The following is a 22,118-nucleotide window of genomic DNA, read 5'->3' as shown; positions in this document are numbered from 1 at the left end:
ATGTTATTGATATCATTGCAGATATTGACGATTGTGATCCTTCCCCTTATGTTAATGGAGGAACTTGCGATGATGGTATCAACTCTTGTACTTGTAACTGTACTCCTGGCTATACTGGAATGACCTTCTTAACGGGTGACAAACTTAATCACTTACTTATGAGCAATAAAATGAATTTAAAGTAATATTCTTTTATTCGATCATAAATGTTATTGATATCATTGCAGATATTGACGATTGTGATCCTTCCCCTTGTGTTAATGGAGGAACTTGCGGTGATGGTATCAACTCTTGTACTTGTAACTGTGCTCCTGGCTAAACTGGAATGACCTGCTTAACGGTAAGCAGACTTAATCACTGGATGATGACGCATCTCCCGGCTTCAAGTGTCGCTACGCGGTGGACAACATTGGGTTCTCGGAAGAAAACCGAACCGTTGGTTACCACCCGGCCCTTCCAACATGGCGCCACGGACAGGAGCGAACAGCGTCAAGGCTGCAATGGAAAACTAGGCACGTACTTCTGACCGGGATCCAAGGACACTACTTACATGACTTACTCCACATCTTCAACGACTTGTCGTCTAGTCATACGACGTATGGATACACGATGAGTGAATAAAGTGTATATACACGTGAATTAGGCGCATTTATAGCTCATGCGGTAGGCGATGGTAATCCTTTCGGAGCAGACGCAACGCCCTGTCGATATAGACCAATGATTTGGACAGTTTTTAACTGTGTGTTTGTGTTTGTGAGTGTGTGTGGGGAGAATCATGTGCTGACAATAGCAAAACACTGGCCTCATCGCATAATCCATTGGGATATACTTTTGTTCTTTGGAATCTCCTACCACCACCTCCCACCCTCAATGATGGTTAATAATTTACAGTTCTGAAGAGGGTACATCTACATCATGTTTAGTGACATGATGCATGAGTATAAATCACTTCACCAGAGGACCTGACCGACTTACAAACAGGTTATGTTGTTCACATTAGAAAAAAAAAATCAAATGCAATGAATGAATTATCGAAATCGAACAGGAAATTTTCAGTTTATGTTTGTAAAATGAAACGTATACGCTATTTGTAATGTGAACATATGACCATTCCAATTGGGCATGCACCCCCCCCCACACACACACCCACGTTCCACTATGTTAAATGATCTTTGTCAAATGATATATTTTGTTACTTTGGTTATGCTGCGTTCCTTTTATTAAATATATTGTTTAATGTTACGAAGATTTATATACTAAGGCCTGTGTTCTTCAGTAATGTTTAACTTAGACTATGGTCTACACGGTCTAACTCTGTGCTAAAATTATGGGAAGCCAAATGTCAAAATTTGTATTAAGTGCTATTTTTCTTATGTTTATTGTGCTCTTTCCTGATTCATCAATGGTGAGGACAATTTATACTTCCTAGACAATTTTATGCTTCCTAGAGTTTTATACTTCCTAGACAATTATTAATGATTTGATACCTATACCACAACTTTAAACCTGAGTTAAGTTAAACCCGACTTCAGAGTACGGGCCTATGTTTATGCACAATAAAAACGTCCGTCGATATGTACGTGGTTAGAACATTTGTTTTGAACAATACTAAATTAAGGACTATGTCTTTCGTAAGGTGCTCAAATGATAAATATTGTATTACTTTAGTACTAATTAATTTGTCTAATTACTGAGTCAGGTGTAATGATTTTGACTGTATGTATGTTTCATTTTTGTAAGGCAATAATGAGTATCGGAATAAAAGTATGGGTATATATATATATATATATATATATATATATATATATATATATATATATATACATATATATGTCTGTGTGTGCATGTATGTATCATACTATATACATTGTTCTCTTCATCCATTTCTTTCATAAAATATTAAAATAAAAGAGTTGCCAAAGCTGTTGGACATGTATAGCTTCATACACACACACACACACATATATTAATATATATATATAAATATATTAATATTTCTTTACACAATATTTAAAATGAAACAGTTGCCAAAGCTGTTGTACATGTATAGCTTCACACACACATAGGCACACACACACACACACACACACATATATATATATATATATATATATATACCGTTGTTCTCTTAATTAATTTCTTTCACAAAATATTATATATATATATATATATTGTAAAGAAATGGATGAGGAGAACAATGGTAGGCGTAGCTTTAATCAAGGTTCCCCAGAGTTATCTACCCTTTGGAAAAATTGGTGATGCCGAAAAAATGTCTCTGCCGAGAATCGAACCGGGGCCCCCAGCTTTGAACGCCGGTGCCTTAACCACTAGACCACAGAGACGGGTTAGTGGCTCGGCGACCCTGATCCAATTGACGGTCAGATAGACAGATTTTCGACACCATACCAATTATAATTTCCTTTGTCGGGTGAAGTTGGGTTTTGAACAATGACAAGCCGCCATGCCTCAGCTGGATCAAAGCTATTGATTTGATACAAAAGAGTTTTCTTACCGGATCCAGATTCGTACTGTTATTCGCGCAAATAAAGAAAAAAAATACAAGCTCTCGCACAAATATGTATATATATATATATATATATATGTATATATATATATATATATATATATATATACATATTTGTGCGAGAGCTTGTATTTTTTTCTTTATTTGCGCGAATAACGGTACGAATCTGGATCCGGTAAGAAAACTCTTTTGCACCTTATCAGACTAATGCTGAAACTGGAAACATTCATAAAAGATACGAATGACAAGGATATTTTTTTTAACCGCTTAACCCAAGTTTATTGAGGACATAGAAACAAATACATAACCATGTATACCTAATATGAGGACAATGAAGATGATAAAAAACTGTTTTACACTTTATATTTAATTGTAAGGCTAATAACGAAATTGAAAACATACATGAAAAAGATCAAAATTTCTTCTAAAACCACCAACCTAAATTTATCAAGGGCATGAAATAAAGCATAACCATGCTTGCTGAATTATGAGGAAAATGGAAATGCGTAAAAGCAGTGAATTTAGAACCCTAAAACTGTTTTACACCTTATCAACTTTATGACGAATATATCGAAGGCATTCGTCAAAAAGAACAATAGTATTTTTGTTTCAAACCTTATTTCATGGTAAATTGCCAATTCGTATACTGCCAACTCGTCCACTCGCTACGTGGTCTACTTTCATTTAGTCTAATGCCATTCCGTCTATCAACATTTCGTCTGAAAGCCATTTGGTCAAATAACCATTGGGTACAATCAGCACTTCGTCTATGACCATTTCGTCTATAACCATTTGGTCTAATATCCATTTCATTTTCATACATTTTCCACAATTAACACTTAGCCCAGCTAGACAAGTATATGGACTAAATTGCCATTGGACCAACTGGTTATTAGAAAAATGGTGAGTGGACGAATTGGCAATTAGACCGTGTGGATAGTGGACGAAGTGGTGGTAGATCAAATGATACATGTAGTAGACTAGTTGGACGAATTAGCATTGGACGAATTGGAAATAAACCAAAATCACCTTGGCATGAAACAAAATACTATTCATGGACAATGAAGACTGTGAAGAAGCAGTGAATTTAGGGACTTAAAAGTGTACTTATCCTTATCAACTTTAAGACGAATTATGAAATTGTATGCATTTATCTAAGAGAACAATATAAATTTCGTCTAAAACCATGCAATTAACATAAATTTATCAAGAGCATGAAGCAAATGAATATCCATGTATATCGACAATGTATATAGACGCTCATGCTCTAAACCTTATGAACTATAAGAATAACTAACTCAAAAACGTTCATAAAAAGAACAATAACCAAAAGTTCCTAAAAAATTAATTCTAAGACCTCTCAATCTAAATTCATCAAGTGAATAAAACAAATGCATAACAATGCAGACTAAATAACAGTAACAATTCGTTTAAAACCACTAAACCCGATTTCAATTGATAACACACAAACATTCAAGACGATGTAATGACTACACAATTCCTGAAAACGACCGAGAACCACAACCCATTATGTAAAACATGTGCAATATCCTAAAGATTTCGAATCTCTTACTTAAATTTAGCTTGGAAGTTATCACAATGTAAAATGAACAGGAATTACACAAGAATGTATTTTAAACCAATGTAAATTAAATATAGTAAAAGGGTAATAATATAAAGACCATGAAAATTATTTAATGTGTGATTTTCCAACCTAATTAATGACGAGACAAGTTTATAAAGATGACAAAAAAATATGGGGAGTATGATGGAATGCGTGGAGTTATTTTTATAATTCCATGAATAACCTCTATTCACCAAAAATGCTTATGTTGGCAGAATGTAAATCGAAACCAAAGTAACATTAAAGTATTATAACAGAACTTTACTGCACGAATTGTAAAATAATAATAATAGTCGAACATGAAAAAAAACAGAGCTTTTGCTTGTGAAAACTATGGTATCCACTCCACAGCTGTTTTCACAAATTGTCGCACGCACCACGAACCGTCCTCTCTGCGCACTTCGATGCGATAGTTAGTTTTGCAGAGAACGCATTTAAAAAAAGGTTGTTTTTTTTTAAAACCAGCAATAAAGGAGAGCAAATTATTTACTGGTGTCTTAGTTCGATAGTTCAGGTTCCAAAGGTTCATCCCGTATCTTTACATTTTCTTGAAGTGAATTATTTACGCCACAGTGGGCATTGTAACAGAGAGGACGGTTCGTGGTGAAATCGCGAGGCGCGATAGCGCCCTGTATCCGCGCAGAGAGGACGGTTCGCAAATCTATATACGTTGCCCCTCTGTCTAAAATTACAACTAAAATCTGTTATTTTGTTTATTCTGTTTAGGGTAACTTCCGTATTAACTCTACAGGATTGCCTTTGCTGGTAAACGGCAAGCTGGTATATAACCAATTACCCAGGAAACATTTCACGTCTTGGTTAATCAGTCATAGTGGCTGACCCTATAGAAGTCAAATATTACTCTCTGGGCCTTTTTTTAAGTGGAGACAGTGGCAGAGTGGGTTTGACCTTACAATCTTGTGATCTATCTATATATTTGTCCATCTATCTATCTATTTTTTTATATCTACTTTTTTCCCAACATATCCATTATTCTTCTATAAATAGTTTTTAACCACATATTTATCCTTGTATAACCTTAGTACAACCTATTTTTTTTTTATTTATCAACCAGTTGAGCTAGAATCAAGTTTCGCCTTAAACAAACAAATAACGTTTTGTTTCAATACTGAGGGACCGTATAACAAGCCTGGCTTCCAAAGGTCTCCTCCTCGTCTTCCTTGTTTTTATATTACTTTCCGTTAATTATCGATATTTGTTACTTTTAATCGTTTTCGACATATGCGTTAGCATATAACTGTACATGTATCTTGTTATGTTTCTTTTTCAAGGAGGATCAATAAAGTTCATTCAAAGTTCATTCATTCATTCATTCATTCATTATGAATTCAATGCTCTAACTACTAGATCACCCCCCCCCCCTAAAGTTGGACACAGCCTGTTCATACACGACGCACACATTGACTGCATATTTTGTATTTCATATTAGCAGTCCCATATTCCGCATTTCTCCAGTTTTATGTTGCTATTCGTTTTACGTAATAGGTAGTATTCCCTGACATCAAGTTGGTTAAACTCAGAATAATTTGAAAGCTGTATACCTTCGGAAAGGTTTGGTTAAAAAAAATCATCAAATAACAGCAAAGTTGGATTTGTGACGTCACATGGGATCGACTTCCCATAATTCGTTAGGATAGAATTTCCTAGTTTTTCTTAACAATAAATCTTATCTTGGCATCCAATTAAGAATGCGCGCTAATTCATACAAACTCCAATATTTTTTTTTTCGGTTTCTAATGTTCCACCTAATGTAAACAAACACTACCCTTTTCAAACATGCAAAATAAAGAAACAAATAAGTTTGTTTGCTTTCACTATGGGCCCGTCTTACAAAGAGTTGCGATTAATCACAACTATGGAAGGCCAGTATTGTCAACATCTAAAGTACATGTTTGTTCAAAATAATATTCTAGAAATGATGTATATTCAAGCATTCGGTGTTTTCTTGAAAATTCAGTATGCTTCTTTTTGTTTTCAAAGGACATTGAGCAAAGGTTCTAACTAAAAATTCATGATATTGATGGATTTTCAGATACTTGAGATTGATCGGATCAATCGTAACTCTTGGTAAGACGGGGCCCTTATCTTTTTTTATCCGCATCTAATTGGAGTAGTAGCAGAAGTGAAGCTTGATGTTGTGATTGCCTCCATACACGCCTTCATATGGATGCATTCCCGTCTGACTATCCTGATTATTACCATCCTCGTTATCCCAGTGGAAATATTCATTGGAGACCGACATCCCATTAACCTTGAAATGCAAATAAAAAAGACGGAACATCTTTAGAAAGTAATGAGGGTCTACTTAACATTGTTTTGTTGATAATGTTTTTTTTACACTTGTTGCAATCTGAAATATCGATTGGAAGATTTGCCGTAGTAGGCCAACGATTTTCTGCTACTCCCTCAACATCCTTGCTTTAGGTATTTTGTTGATTTGCATGACTTTTATCATTGCCCATTGTACAAAGTTATGATTGAGGTATTGTAAACAAGTTATCAAGATACTATTTCAAAATAAATGTTTTTGAGTTTGAATATCGGGGATAAGAAAATGATCGAGTGAGTGGGGTTTTTTTGCACACGTTACCTTAAACTTTCTAAAGTTATAGTTTTCATTTCTGGAGCGATTTGGTCGGTGAATCAGTCTTCTGAAATTGGAAGGGTCTTGGGTTCGAATCACAGCAATGACATAATTTCCTTCGGCAAGATATTGATCCAGATCATGCTACACTCGACCCAGGCGAGGTAACTGGATGCCTGACAGCAAAGTATTACTTGATGAAATGCTTGTGAGCTGCTAACGGCCAAGACTTGCCCCTCCCATGATATGACGCTTTGTGTACTTCCTGCTAGCAATAATGCTATTGTTGCATAATATTTTAAGGACCTTTTATCTACTCCAAAACGCCTCTTTTTTCTTGTAAGGAGCGGGGCAGAGCCACGCAGATAGTTTTATGAAAGGACTTGTCAGACGTTTTATCCGACAAGTAGTGTCTTATCCGACAGTTACCATGGTTACAGTGACTCTTGGCCAATCATTCTCAAGGAAAGTTGTCAGACTTGACAACTTGTCGGATGAAAATGTTCATGAAACGCTCCCCTGGTCTCTCGTCTATTGACATTCATGACTTACCAATTGGCAGCTTGAATAGAGGGGGAATAGCATGAAATTGTTATCAGTTGGAAGAAAGATGGGATGGTGGGTATAACCATCGCTTCGGCAACAGAAGTAGATCCTTGTATTGCTATTATAGTCCCCATCCGGGCGTACCCCCGAAACGCTGTTTTCGTTGTCATCATCCTCATCATCCCAGTAGATGCTACCCTCTGTGAATCCTGTTTTTGAAAGGATCGAGAAAAAAACACACACAAACGAACCGGTTAATAAATATGACTTGACGATTTCATCCACATTGAAACGATGGCGTTTGAAAGCGCCATGGTGTAACGGTTCTGACTCTCGCCTTGTAATCAGAGGGTCATGTGTTCGAATCCCACAATGGCAAGGCGTCACTCCAAACTTTGCCATTCTCACCCATGCGATGATTGACTACAGGTAGGAAACTACCGCCACCGTGGTTGGTTTAGCAAGTGTGCACCCAACAAGCTGCTAAAAGGCTGTGAATACAGTGACCGGGTAATAATAATTGTGAAGCGCTTTGAGCAGTGATATCTTGATAAAGCAGTGTATAAAAAACGATTATCATTATCATTATTCAAGACTGTCTTATTTCTTCCCCTCATCTATGGAATGTCTTGTCTTGGTCACAACTCGTCTTGCATGTCCGTTCTGCCTGATCTGCGGCGAGATTTGTAGAGAATCCTTAGTTACGTCGCATGCACAGATGTGTCCGACATTCCTTGATATTCAAGAAATGACCTGCAGAACAGACTGACGACCTAAATTCATATCATGAATTGAAGATAAGAATCGCGAATTTAGAATAAACGTGTGATGGAAATACGATGGCATATCAAAAGTAATACGTCATAATAGTGATTACTCTGGCAGACTACACATTAATATTCATAACAGATGGAAGGCCTCTGGCAGTCTCGCCTTCATTACGTAATGAATAGCAGCAGAGATGATTGAATAATTATTCACAAAAACACAATTCATATGACAATAAAATACTCCGTCCGTTTACCGTAAATGACCTATGATAACAAGTAAATATTCAGTGATACCTGATTACCCCGATGTCCAAGTTTATTCATTTCAAAATTAAGATAACATTTCAAAAATTTAGTCTTGGGTAAGATTTCAATGTTGAGAAGTTCATTGCTCCTCCAAGACATTTGACCTGAATCATGTGACTTGAAACTCAGGCAAGACGATCAGTGATACCAAGGAGCTTCCTTGGGGTTACTCGATTACCCTTATGTCCATGTTTCATGAACTAGGTCCATATACTTTTTAAGTTGTCATGAACTTGGTAAAAGAATAGCCTTACCTTGTTTAAGATTTAAAAGTTGATACTGAAAACATGGTCAAAGTTCATTGACTCTACGTGACCTAAGACCTTGGTAATATGACCTAAAACTTGACCTAGATAATTAGTGATACTTGATTCAACTTTTATTTTAATAGGTCTCATAAACTAGGACAATGGAATTTTTAAGTTATGGTAAAATATAAAAAACTTAATATTGGTTATAAGATTTCAATTCTAACGCCACCGCCGCCGTCGGAAAAGCGGGACATATGGTATCGCTCTGCTATGCCGACGAGACAAAAACGGAATTTGCACGGATCTGATCAACTCGCCATGGTGACGTAATGAGGAATACCTTTGCGCTTGTAATACAGTATACCGTGAATGGGCATGAAATTCACTTTTAGATTAGAACGGGACTTTGAAAATATACAAGTTCAAGATTTCCAGCCTTATTCAAAGTCTTCAAAACACGCTATATTTTGTACAGAGAGGAAAAATGGCAAGAAATGCGAAATAAAAGAAGGTTTGGTCTCCGAACAACTCCCCCTCAAAAACAAATATGATAATCGAAATTAAATCAAAATTAAGAATAGGAATAAAAAGTCATTCAAAATCTAAAATTAAAAAATCTAAATTAACATTTGGAATACAAAAATTGAATTCAAAATTCAAACCCTCCTCCCCCACAAAAAAATAAAAAGACTTTCACATACCTCTAGGACAAGAGCCTCTTTTGTAAATACAGTAGCTGCCCGCTGGCCAAGCCCATCCTAAACCAGATGGATCAGCGCTTGTGGTTTTCATGCAGAAATAATTCCTCATGTTGTTGGATCTTCTCCAACCATACAGATGTAGGGGGCTAGACCAATAATTGTTGCTATCGTCGTCTTCTGTATCATGATAACGATACCCGTCATGCCATCCCAGCGGGCACCCGGTAACTGGCTTCGGGAGTCCGTAGGTTCCATCAGGCCAAACGAGAGGGATCTTGACTGCGTCGTCTGGGCACAAAAGCAGAAGAAAGAAATCGAATAAATTGATTTTATTATGAAATTCGATGGTTAGATTGATAGTAACTGTTACAGATTCACCGTCCCCGAATTCAGAAATCGGTGCTTGACATCATACGTACGCACTGCGCCACCTGCCCATTGACAACAATGTTATCATGGTTATGGTAATACGTCGCGTACGCAAAAGCCATGTTCCGAATGCCAGAGCTCTGACGATTCTCAGTTTGCATATACTTCGGCCGCTGTTCTAAAATCTTTGCAGGTTGACTTCGCGTCATTCTGCTTCGTGAAGTGACGTCAGCAGATATTTAGACCTATTGTGATGTAGCCAAAAGCAGCGCATCGTTTGTGTACTATGAATGTGTGCACGTGCTGCGCGACTGATTGATGATTGACAGCTGCATGCAGATTGCGTCGATGATCTTCGTAATGAAAATGGCGGCGAGTGCATAACCGTCAAACTGAATCCGGGGACGGCGAACCTTTAATGTGTTTTGTACAACACATAAATAGATCCTGGACAGTTGATTGGGTGAATGTGTGTCAATGACATTCAGAGAAATCAGCTATGGCATGCCAAAAGATGCCATCCGTGCAATAGTCGACTATTGCATGTTCGAGCAAGGGAGCCTTGCACAATGTCTACCTGCGTACTCGCACTACTGCGCTGCAAACAACACGCGAAGTTATAGCAAAAAATATATATATCAAAATAAAAGACAAAAGAAGAGCCCAAGTAGATCTATGAAGATCTACTCCTATTCTTCGTTTTCAAGCTCGTCAGGGGGGTGGGGGGGTATACGTCCTTTGCATGGGTTGTGACTCGTTAGGTGAGGGGGGCAGACTGTCCCCATGCCCTCCCCGTAGGTACGCTAGTGCCTGTTCCATGACATTTACTCCGGCGTAATATAAATTCCTTGCCACTAATCGAATGACTAAAATCAACACTGGATTACACACTTTACCCTATTGCAACCCTAACCCTAAATCTCAGGGTCTTAACACCCGTGAGTCTGAGGCCGCCTCTGCATGGCGCCGGCTTTGAGGCCGCCTTCACGCCTGTAATTCGGGTGGTGATACATATTCGCCTACAGGTGGACCGACTGGGCATCTGCCTCTAGATCAATAGAGAGTTTTTGCATTTACCACAGAGTCGCTCTCTACGACGCACCGATTTCCTTGTCATTGGTGGACCGGGACAGCAGACCATCCGAAGATTTGCAACGGAGTAATAATCGCAAATGATTATGTCGTTGTCTAGAGCCTGGAGATTCCGTTGCTGTCCCGGTCTACTGAAAAGAAGCCATTCAGAATGTGTAATATATCGAAAGATGGGTAAGCTTCTAACTTTTCAAGAATACAGAGGTCCGTATCCTGAAGTCAGGTTTAACTTAGACCATGATCTCACTCTGTACTAAAATTATGGAAAGCCAAAAGTATCATATTTTTTTTATTACATTGTATGTTTACTGTGCTCTTTCCTGATTCATCGATGGTGAAGACAATCATCTATTTATACTTCCTAGACAATTATGAATGATCTAAGAGCCAAATGAGCTGAAAATGATGTCTCTACTGTTAGTGATTTATGTAACAGTTGGCCATCCATACTTTAAACCCGACTTCAGAATACGGGCCACTATGTGTAAGTATACACTGCGCTGTGGAGTGACTTTATCTTTTATCCACCAGTTACCATAGTAACTATACCTCTCGACCAATCGAAGTCAATGAAACTTGCTGGACGAATAAAGGTCGATGAAGCCCTCCCCCCCCTTCCAGTGAGAATATCTTATCAACACTTAAAGTCTATGAATGGGTCTACCAGGTGTTCTTGCAAGCACACTCTTGTAGTCGGCATAATTCTTCATAGCCTCCACCAAGTTTACTCGTACACTGGTTGCATGGAAAGCGCTGTTGCAATGCCCGGTGCTGATGTAGGTCGACAGAAGGGTCCAGTACTTATCGTCGAATACCTCGTGCATTCCCAGCAATGTAAGCTTGATGGGTTCTGTGAAGATGATCAGATGGACGTACATATTTCATTTTCATAGTTGTCACCTTAATCGTTACGCAACGATTATCCATATCATATATCCTTACGATATACACAATGAATAAATGAAATATCACTATAGCGAAACGATATGTTAGAATTAAAGGACAAGTCCACCCCAACATGAAAACATATACAAGTACATTTCTTACCATTCATGGTCGTACTACCAACCGTGTAGGATGTGAAAGTACTTCCGAAGGTGTCCCCGCTCTGCATTCCACTGTTGAAGGTTTCCATGTCGACAGTCAGAGAGGCGCTGAATCCTTTGTACGACCCGGAAGCACTCAGACTTGCACCAACCTGTGTAGAAAGGTATTTCCTAGGTTCAGTCATTTGAAACAATTCCCCCTCTATTTCGCATTATTCTCTCTAAAAGCAAAAGAGCTAATCTAATCCCCACTCACACTCCTCGCGGAGTGATACCACAGGGACCAAAACCCTTTGGAGTGAACTGTAATATCTTTTCAAAGTGCATTATGACTCCTTTTTGGATTGAACTGCATAAGCCTCTTCTTGCAGTTCACTCTAAAAGAAGTCATAATCCACTCTAAAAGGAGGCACGGCTCACTCCAAAGGGATTGGTCCCTAGTATCACTCCAAGAGGAGTATTATTCGGGACTAGATTAGCTTTTTTTCATTTGCAGAATAATCTTCTTTTATTATGTTCTTGTTTTTATTGTTGAAGTTTTGACATGCGTTCATATTGGGAATAGTGTATTGGTGCATGGTTACAAAATTGCGAATGTCGGAACCAGGTAACAGCGCCCCGTTGCATAAAGTTAAAATAAAAAAGTGGTGCACAGAAACTTATGTATCGACGTTTATTTGCATTTACAGTTTAAAATTTTGACAACACTAATAAGAAGAATTATTTAAGATAAACGAATTTGCTTAATTGTTTGTTCACTATTTTCATGGAACTCCCTGGTGAATTATTAATGGTTTTGGGGTGGCTGGCCACATTTTATTTACAAAAATGAAAGAGAAAGTTACATGTTTCGAAGCGTATTCTACAAAAGTAGATCTTGACTCCTCGTAGTTGGTTCCTGACCTCACTCCAAGATCCACTTCAATTACAACGTGCTATTAATGGATGAAAAATAAACATCAGCATTAGTAAACCTTCACTCAGAAAAATGGATGCGAATAGAAAATTTCTGTTTGCACCCATTTTCGGAATCCTTTTGTTCTAGATTCGGAGCCTTCGAGAATAATGGTTCACCAAAAAGGTTATTTTTACCTACTTAAGAGTCTTAAAAGGTTTTAAAAAGAACCGAACATGTTTTAAAATGGTTCTTTAAGATGGGCTTAAGTTTGAACCTTTTAAGGAGCCTTTAAAGATTCCAAATACAGGACAAGCAGAGAACTGTATAAGAACCTTCTTCTAAGAGTGGTACAAAAGTCAGAAAATCGCCTCAGTTGAAGAGCATTTTTAACAGATTATGCAAACATGCTTCTATTTTTTCACAATTCGAAGGTTTTTTTTAAAGGACTAATTTTAATGGTCCCGGGAAAAAGGCTTAGAAAGATATCTTGCCGGCTACTTATGCATTTGGATCATTGCGAAAAGTTGCAACTATAGAAAAGCAGACTAATAGACCGTTTTATCGTTTATTAATTTTCACAAGAGTTGGATGACTCTGCAATAACATTTCTGGACGTTTTGAAGCGACTCTGAAAAGAGTTACTACTTTGGAGACGGTTTTATGTCGAAATATGGCCAGCCCAGACCCCCCTCCCCCCCCAAAATGAATATAACTTTTAAAAATCAACTGAACACAATGATAAATAAGACGAGAGTAGTGATGATTATAACAGTAATAAAGTAATGAAATAAAATGAATGCATGAGTAGTACAAATTAATGCAATAAATAAATAGAAACAATAATGAATAAGATAACTAATTAAAAATCTAAGATGTTACAAAAGCTTATTCAGGTCATCGTAAGATCATTTGACTGCTTTTGTAAAAAGCTCTTTGTACAAATTATTGACAATTATCATTTGTTCATTATTTTATTCTGTTTTATAAACCTGGTGTTAGAAACAAACAAGATGTTTACTTACCGTTCCCCACGAATCGAGGAATGACATGTATGTATTATAATCATATGACCTTGGAAGATTGCAAGCATCTGCAACAAAGCCATTCTCGAGTGCGTATGCGTCAGGTGAGGCAAGCTCGGTTTGGTAACGGGCATTACCGTTATTAGTAATCGTCTGGGTGCCATAGAACACTGATTGTTCAGTAGACATGCGATTGGTAATCTGCTCGTAGCCTGCAGAGAAATGACATAGTATACTAACATAGAAGGTTTGGAGAATGTCAAGAGGGAATTATTCGCTCTCGGCTTGACTGGTAGGCCTAATTACCATTTTTACCGAGGGGCTAAGCTCCAAGAAAAATAAATAGTGGTATTTTCAGTCCAACCGAGGCTGAGTAATTCCCGATACACTTTCGAACGCCTGGTATATATATATATATATATATATATATATATATATATATATATATATATATATATATATATATAATCATAAAAGGTATATATATATATATATATATTTATATATATTATTCTTTTAAGTAAGAACGTTAAATCTTGATGTTCTGATCATCGTTGATTCATCTCCAATCTGAACAAAAGTCCCCAGGGGGGGGGGTACTCGAATGACAACATCACACCTATGCGCCGTGCGCCGAAGTCGGGGGCTCTGGAACTAAATCTTGGTTTGAAAACGGGGGTCTCCAGAACGGCTCTTGGTTCATTAATTCTTGTAAAATTAAACATTAAAGACACTCTAAATAACTTTGATTAGTGAAGTTGACTTCCAAAAGACTTACGTGCACTGGCAGAAAATGCTACACTGGCGAAGGCGTTCTCGTAAGATCCTAGAGATAAGAAAAATATATGCAGAGAAATATAGGCCAATGTCAGATATAAGAAAAAAATTATACACGATGATGAATCACAAAGATGTTTGAAATATATGACAAGAGATATCAATTGAATCAGAATTGTCTGTAAAGTAATCCAGTTCGAATATAAAATCTTGGCTTGTAAAGATGAAGATCATTTGAACCATGTTCCAACACCCACTGTCGTGAAACTCTACCTAGGGGTTTGCCTGACGAAGCAACGACGATGTCTGAAGTAGAAATAGGCGGATGCCTTGAAAGGTGATTGCCAAACTACTTTTTTCTGATTGTGTAAAGAAGAACCTTAATATCTCTGGCAATTATCGCTAAATTGTAAGGATAGTTCGAAACAGACCTTATGTCAGGAATGACGTCATCGCGCAGCCATCTTAGAAGTCGGCGCCATTGCCTTGCATGCTTTCACGGGTCTGCGGCTGACCCTTCTCTGATTAACTCCGTTTAAGCTTATTCCTATAGAGGGAGGGGGTTATGGTGATTATGACGTCACTTGCATAATGGTCCAGTCAGTCGGCAAGCCCTAAAAAGTAGCTTCTTTTTTCCTAGGGATATTCATGAATAGAGGGTTTTTGCGTTGTTAATGAGCTTGGTGCGGGCAAAAACACCTCTTTTTATTCGGCCATCGCTGCTCAAAATATTGACCAAATTAAATGTTTTGTGGTATCTTTATAAAGAAGACAAATTATTCTTTTAGTTCATGTGTTTGGATTTTTAAAAAGATTTTGTAATATTGATGAAACTTTTGATCTAAAACATGAAAGAAAATAATTATTTTTCTTGCAACAAAAGTTTTTATTTTTCCACTTAATTTCTGTTTTGGCAAAAATGATTTTTAAATTATGATCACACTGAAATTCTTAGCTTTAATATGATATAAATTTTTTACAGGAAGAGGTATTTTAGATGGATCTGCAGCGAGCTTTTCATAGGCCATATACATTTAGCAGCTCAAAAACAAGATTACTGCGCTCTGATTGGTCAAAGAGACCACACACCCACGCAAATTCCAATGTTCCACACTGGGCCTCTGCAAGGTCACAATCACCATGTGGTAATCTCTTCAAATTACCCGCGCCTGTTGATTTGAAAACATTATTCAGCCTATCAGAACTATGGATTTTATGTTACTAAGGCCGTGTTTATGCTTCCACTTTTCAGGCCAGAATCAGCGTTTCCAAACGTGATTAGTCCAAAACATGGTTGCGTCCATGCTTACTTTCATTTAAACGCTGTTTCAAAACGCTGATCGTAAACTCACAAAAAGGTGCGTTTGTAAACGTCGTTTGACCAGAATCAGGCTTTCTGGGGAAGTATAAACAGAACCACGATCGTAAACGTGTTTAAATGACGTCATTTGGTACATGCTTCCGGTGAGATGAAAATCCGCGGGCAAATACAGTCGTATTGCTCCTTGTTATCTCTACGTAAAAACAACAATCAGAAAAAAAAACTTTCGAAAAAAGGCGCACCCAATTTGACCTCGCTTTACGATGCGAAGCCAGCTGGAGATCATGATTTGCTCTGAAAAGTTAAGCATAAACAGCACTCCCAGAACCACGTTTACGATCGGCGTTTTGAATCGACGTTTGAAATCGCTGATTCTGTCCTCGCAATGGAAGCATAAACACACCCTAAGAAATTGTAGAAATCTTGTCTTGCAGCTTGATGGAAAAAGTTGGCTGCTGACCCATCTAAAAGATGCCACATACATGTATCAAGAGTGACATTGTAAGAAAGTATATATTTTAGGCTTTCTGATGATATGAATAATGTTTGTGCTTAACACAAAGTGTTGCACAATTTGCAAGTGAAAGCAGAAAAAGAAAATTGTGTTTGATGCATCTTTTCAGGTAAAAAAACCCCACTCATATCTAAAAAGAAATTACCAATAAAAAGAGTAAGATTTATCCTTTTTTTTATGGTACAAAAATAATCAATATTACTCAAAAAAAGTGGTTAAATTCTTTGAGAAAGAAAGTCTCACAATTCACGAGATTTTGCAGGGACATTAATTCACCCACGAGAGGACCTGGATAAATCTTGCTCATTTGCTCATTTGCCAGTCAATCTGGGGACTTGCAGACTGACTTGGTCATTTACCAGTCAGTCTGCAAGTGACAGGACATACGCTCCTGCGACATTTTGCTCCGGCCTCAGAAGGCAGAGGGTTAGAGTTAGGAATGTAAGAGCTTTTGGTTCAGAATAAAGTACAGATAAGGATTAGAGTAAGTTTATCTAGTTCGACGTTAGAATTTAGGTTTGGCGTAACGTTCAGATTTGTTATGGGAGCAATTTTCCTCGGAGCAAATGTCATGAAATCCTACTAACAGATTTGTTAACTTACCAGCGACGTCAACTTGAGCGGAAAGCTTGGAGGCGTAACTTGACTCCCCATAAAACGTCGTATGAGTTGACGATGTAACCGCGCTGCTGCGATGGATGAACTTAACCTCATCGGGTACCGAATACATGTTATCGCTTGAAGTTTTCGAAAGGTCGTGGGTCATTTTGAAGATCCGTCGAGTGACCAAGAGGCCTGGGTCTACCCCTCCGATTCCGTAGCTGCCTTCAGGGTTACCGTCAATGATGTCGTACCCGATACCGATGAAGTTGATACCGCTTGGTGTTGGGAGCTGCGCATCTACAGCTACCATCGTCACCATCACCAGCAGGATGGCTCTCTTAACGTGGTCGACCATCTTAGAATTCAAATATATTCCCGAATATTACCTGCTGAGCAATTAGAAAAGAACGGAATGTGCGGTGAGAAATAGCATTCCCCCGCCATTCTCTCCCTCCCCTCCCCTACTCCCCCCCCCCCTCTCTCCAGTTACACGTATCATTCCCGACTTTTCGCTTTACAACACAGACGGACTTTACGACGGTATATTGATTTTGGAAGAGACTTTTTGACCCATCGTATAGCACTGTCCTGCAATGCAAGTTGTGTGACATGAGAATTTTTTTTTAAGTTTCGCATCCGTAACGGAAACATTCAAACTGCGTTTCGTGTGTATAATTATGGCTGCTTCTATTGTAACAGCGATATATCCGATTTAGGACGACTTTCCAGAGCCACATTTGGTTCCTCCAAGAGTTAAAGAGGTCGCCGGGGAGGGGGGCACTTCCATAGAAGAGTGGATAAACGGATTTCCTTTTCAAGAGTGGGCACGTTACGTATATGTAACGTTATAAAGGGTGTGAAAAACGATATTTAAAGGAGAATGAAACTCTTGGAACAAGAAAGCTCGTTTGAAAACAGAAAAATCAAAGAAACAGATCAACGAAAGTTTGAGAAAAATCGGACAAATAATGAGAAAGTTATGAGCATTTGAAAATTGCGATGACTAATGCTATGGAGATTCTCAAATTGGCTATGCGACAATGATGTGTGATGTCACTTGTGGACAACTCTCCCCATTACTTTAGCGACAATGATGTATTTCACTTAAATTGTCTCTTTTATCACATCTATCAGTAGATCATGTGTTCTTTACGTAGGAGGGCATGTAATACAGATTTTTAAAGAATACATCATGGATAAAGAGTTGGTATCACCATTAGAAAAAGCAAAAAAGAGACATTTTGAGGGTATTTTAAAGTCCATCAAAGGGAAAGTTGTTCACATGTGACATCACATATCCTTGTCGGATAGGAGGATCTCCATAGTATTAGTGATTGCAATATTCACATGCTCATAACTTTCTCTTTATTTGTCCGATTTTTCTCAAACTTTCTTTGTTCTTATTCTTTGATTTTTCTGTTTCGACACAAGCCTACCTGTTCGAAAGGTTTCATTCCCCTTTAATACACTGAAAATTGATAAATTTCTTTAGGAAAGCTACGTCTTTTTGGTCAAATTTCCAATACGCGAAATACTTGTTAAGGGGTGCATTTTCATAATCTTAAAAATACTTGCTTCCCTTGTTTAGGGTGCTTTTCAAGACCCCATGGTCGCGCCTGGTATCCAGTCGTCAAGGTAAGTGGTCCCCCCGGGAATTTGAAATCTAATCTCCCATTTCGATGGAAAGTAAAACATAATGCCCATCATAAATTATTGTGTGCAAGTTTGATGGCTTACCGTGTGTTTAGGAGGAAGCAAAAGAAAAAAACCCGCTAATTCGGATGGTTTTCAGACGTATAGGCGTATTGCATGCTGTGTACATATTAACGCTTGCGGAATGATTTCACTGGAGAGGCACATTAGATGCAATATCGATTCGATGGACTGTAATGATTGATATCTAAGCGTTAATTCAGTAAGTTTTTTCTCACTCAATTTGTACGCGATTTGTTTGAAAAAACATTTTCTTATCTAACATGTACGCTTAGCGTTTCTCATATCTTGAAAAGCACCCTAAACAAGTATTTTCCATGTTCTGAAAATGCAGCTCTTAGGGATAGGGTTTCTAAGTAGGGGAAACAAAACGGTGCCCTTGACAATATTTCTTGAATTGACACCCTAAAAAATATTGATCACGGACGTACGTCGGCTTCACCTTTACTTAGATTTGGTGTAGTACCGCCCACTTCCCACACCTCGTTCAAGTCGGACCCTTGACACGTAATGTTAAGGCAAACATACATCCTTTATATAGCATTTTAGTCTTTTTCATACCCTCGCAAATTTGACCGTAGGCATGTAGCTTTCCTAGCGATATATACTACCCTTTTCACTATTTTAGCGTTTATGACGCTGTTACCATAGTAGCAACTAGAATTTCGCTTACGAACCGCAGATTGAATGTTTCCGCTGTGGATGCAGAAGGTAAGCAAATTCCATGTTACACAGCTTGCATTGCAGGACAGTCTTTTACGACGGGCCCAGAAGTCTCTTCCAAAATCAACTACCGTCGTGAAGGTTGGTTACCGTCCTTTTGCGAAAACTCCCTAATGTCCTGTTAACTTGTTCAAGGAATCACTGTCCCACTGACAATAGGATTCATGTCTTTCAAAGTCACCATGACCTTTGTTGCACACATGGCCGTACGCAAGGGTGGCAGGGGGCAGATATTCCCCATAAGTTTTGAAAACTAGCATGTTTTACTGAAAATATCTTGTAAAAAAATCAACAAAAGTGTGCATGAAATCCTTCAAGATCAATGCAAAATAGACCCAAGAACAAGCCCAGTTGTTTCTCGAGTTACTTCCAAAAAATTGTATGCCCCCCAAGAAATTTCTGTGAACGGCCATGGTTTCAGTAATAGATTGATCTGAATAAATTAAAAGCTCTCCCCACTGATAATGCAAACCTCCTTGCTTGGGTTGATAATTGTTCTCTCTTTCTTATGAAGAAATATTCAATGCTAAAAGATAAGATATTTAAATGCAAAATTGATAATTCAAGTAAATTAATGGCTTTGTAAATGGATTTTGTAAGTATGATTAAAGATTATAGCACAGTTAGTGAAAAGGTTAAGTCTGCTGATTAGCAATGTTTATGATGATCAATATTTTCTAATTTTTCTGCCACTAGTGTCCTGCAATTCGTTTAATGAAGGCACGCTTACGATCCCATCTTCTTATTCATATTGTTTCCCTTCTCATCGCTCCTCCTCTGACCAGTTTCCTCAATTTCTCGGGTTAATTAAATTGCTTTATTTTCTTGTCATACCATCTCAGATCTATTAATGTGCTCTCTCGCCCCGCTTGCTCGCACTTTATTGTATATCAGTCGCCACGCCGATTGTAAGGTTTGATGCAAATCATATTCCATGTATACGCATTAGTGAAGATTCCTACATACCACAACAAACTTATTCGATAAACACATAGGGTTAAACAATAACCAACTATTACCACACAAAGAAAGATAGCAGTAACATTACCTCTTTTTAGAAAAAAAAATCGATTAACACCCCTGCAGAACAACAACAATAACAACAACAAATTACTTCAAGTTCGGCTACACGGCAACCCACGAATGTTAAAACGAAAACCTTTGTCAATGGTCTCTAGAAATACACCAGAAGAATTGTTAAGACCTAAAGGAAAGTATGATTTTTTTTACCTTTGTTTCTTCTTCTTCGCGGTGATCCTCTCATCTGTATGTCGACTGTGTTCTTTGCAACCTCAATTGCTTTCTGAATTGCTCGAAGGAATGTGGTTGAATTTAACCTGAAGCAAACAAGAGAGCTGCATCATGTTTCTTAAATTCTAATTGGTAGACAGGGGGATTAAATCCCGCCCATCACTGCAAACTCTAGGGCAGTGTACTTGTCCTTGTAATTGTGATCACCGATGAATAAGTGGTGTTTCTTCTGCCTGTCAAAATGGCAAAACGGTTGGTTTTAACAGAGTACAGTCAACTTACAGAAATTTGTTACAAAATAATGCAAAAACAGGAGTTTTACTCCTGTTGGAAAATATAACTACATTTTACTCTTTGTAAGTTGCTGGGCCTTTCTCAAACTTCATGAATATATATTTTACCTGCATCAAGTAAACCCGATTGGTTTTTAAGAAAGAGATCAAATAATTTTCGACTTTATTTAAGAATACATTTGGGTCCATATTCTGAAGCCTCGCCTAACTTAGGCCATAATGTTTCTCTACTCCAGAAATATGTGAACGCTTTTAAGGATTTAAAATAAGTATTGTCAACTTTCCTTCTTGGCATAGAGCAACCAAGAGGTCTTTGTCGAAAATCAATAAATCAAAATAGCAGTTTCGTCCTGGACTCTGGACAAACGACATAATTTGCAATTGTTGTCACCTAAACTTGGGACGAAGCTGATGTTCCGGTTATATATCAGCTGTTTTTGTCGGGGGGGGGGGGCATTTTCAATACATGCAATGTGTTATATATATATATATATATATATATATATACTTATATTTATATATTGTGACATAAATGGATGAAGAGAACAATGGTAGGCGTAGCTTAAATCAAGGTTCCCCAGAGCTATCTACCCTTTGGAAAACAAATGTGATGCCGAAAATATTTCTCTCCCGGGAATCGAACCCGGGCTCCCAGCTTTGGACGCCGGTGCCTTAACCACTAGACCACAGAGACAGGCTAGTGGCTAGGGCGACCCTGATTCGGTGGACCGTTAGATAGAGATAAGCTAATCTCTTGTCACAGGCACACTACCGAATTGCTTCTTGGACATTACTTGTTCAAATATCAATGCCTTGCTCTGCCGTGTCTACTGAAATTACTTAATTGCAATTCTCAATCTAGGGAAAACTGAACAATTATAGGACTTTTGCTCTGATTGTAAGCTCAGATGATGATTACATAATATTTTGCTATAAACATTTGAAATTTGGGTGCATTGTACTGTTGATTTAAAAAAGTGGATTGAACTTAATTGGTTTCACAATGATCTAGGACTTTGTTTACAACCAATTTCTGTTCTTCAGATTTTGAAAGATGTCAAACATGAGCAGACGGTCACAACAAGAATTATTTGTGTGGTTTTCAAAAACATTAGTGTTAAATACACCGCCGGTGTTCAAAGAGGATGATTACACCAAGGATTTTACAC

The 22,118-nt window shown here is 37.8% G+C and overlaps 1 protein-coding gene across 2 annotated transcripts; it reads right to left on the bottom strand.

Moving 5' to 3' along the window:
• Window positions 1–4,735: 4,735 nt before the first annotated feature.
• Window positions 4,736–21,010, bottom strand: LOC121405848. 2 transcript variants are annotated; one of them, XM_041596816.1, is made up of 10 exons: window positions 20,636–21,010; window positions 16,970–17,358; window positions 14,533–14,580; window positions 13,755–13,966; window positions 12,680–12,769; window positions 11,836–11,986; window positions 11,453–11,638; window positions 9,328–9,615; window positions 7,306–7,508; window positions 4,736–6,420 (listed from the first exon to the last, which is right to left on the bottom strand). In XM_041596816.1, the coding sequence occupies exons 2-10, from the start codon at window positions 17,322–17,324 to the stop codon at window positions 6,271–6,273; spliced, it is 1,683 nt and encodes a 560-aa protein (XP_041452750.1). In that variant the 5' UTR covers window positions 17,325–17,358; window positions 20,636–21,010; the 3' UTR covers window positions 4,736–6,270. The 2 variants fall into 2 exon arrangements, with proteins under 2 accessions (XP_041452750.1, XP_041452751.1); XM_041596817.1 differs by having other exon boundaries at window positions 16,970–17,355.
• Between the last annotated feature and the right edge of the window lie 1,108 nt (window positions 21,011–22,118).

This window comes from Lytechinus variegatus, chromosome 19, assembly GCF_018143015.1.
Source record: "Lytechinus variegatus isolate NC3 chromosome 19, Lvar_3.0, whole genome shotgun sequence".
NCBI lineage: Eukaryota > Metazoa > Echinodermata > Echinoidea > Temnopleuroida > Toxopneustidae > Lytechinus > Lytechinus variegatus.
Note: the sequence above shows the minus strand (reverse complement) of the source record. Positions and strands in the feature narration are given on the sequence as shown.

What these genes read in the sequence shown, in the direction of transcription:
- LOC121405848 (XM_041596816.1), bottom strand. Translation starts at nt 17,324, where the DNA reads ATGGTCGACCACGTTAAGAGAGCCATCCTGCTGGTGATGGTGACGATG. An exon ending in TCCTCGATTCGTGGGGAACG is followed by an intron (nt 12,770 to 13,754) that starts GTAAGTAAACAT and finishes ATCCATTAATAG; the next exon opens with CACGTTGTAATTGAAGTGGA. An exon ending in TGTGCTTGCAAGAACACCTG is followed by an intron (nt 9,616 to 11,452) that starts GTAGACCCATTC and finishes TTTTGTGCCCAG; the next exon opens with ACGACGCAGTCAAGATCCCT.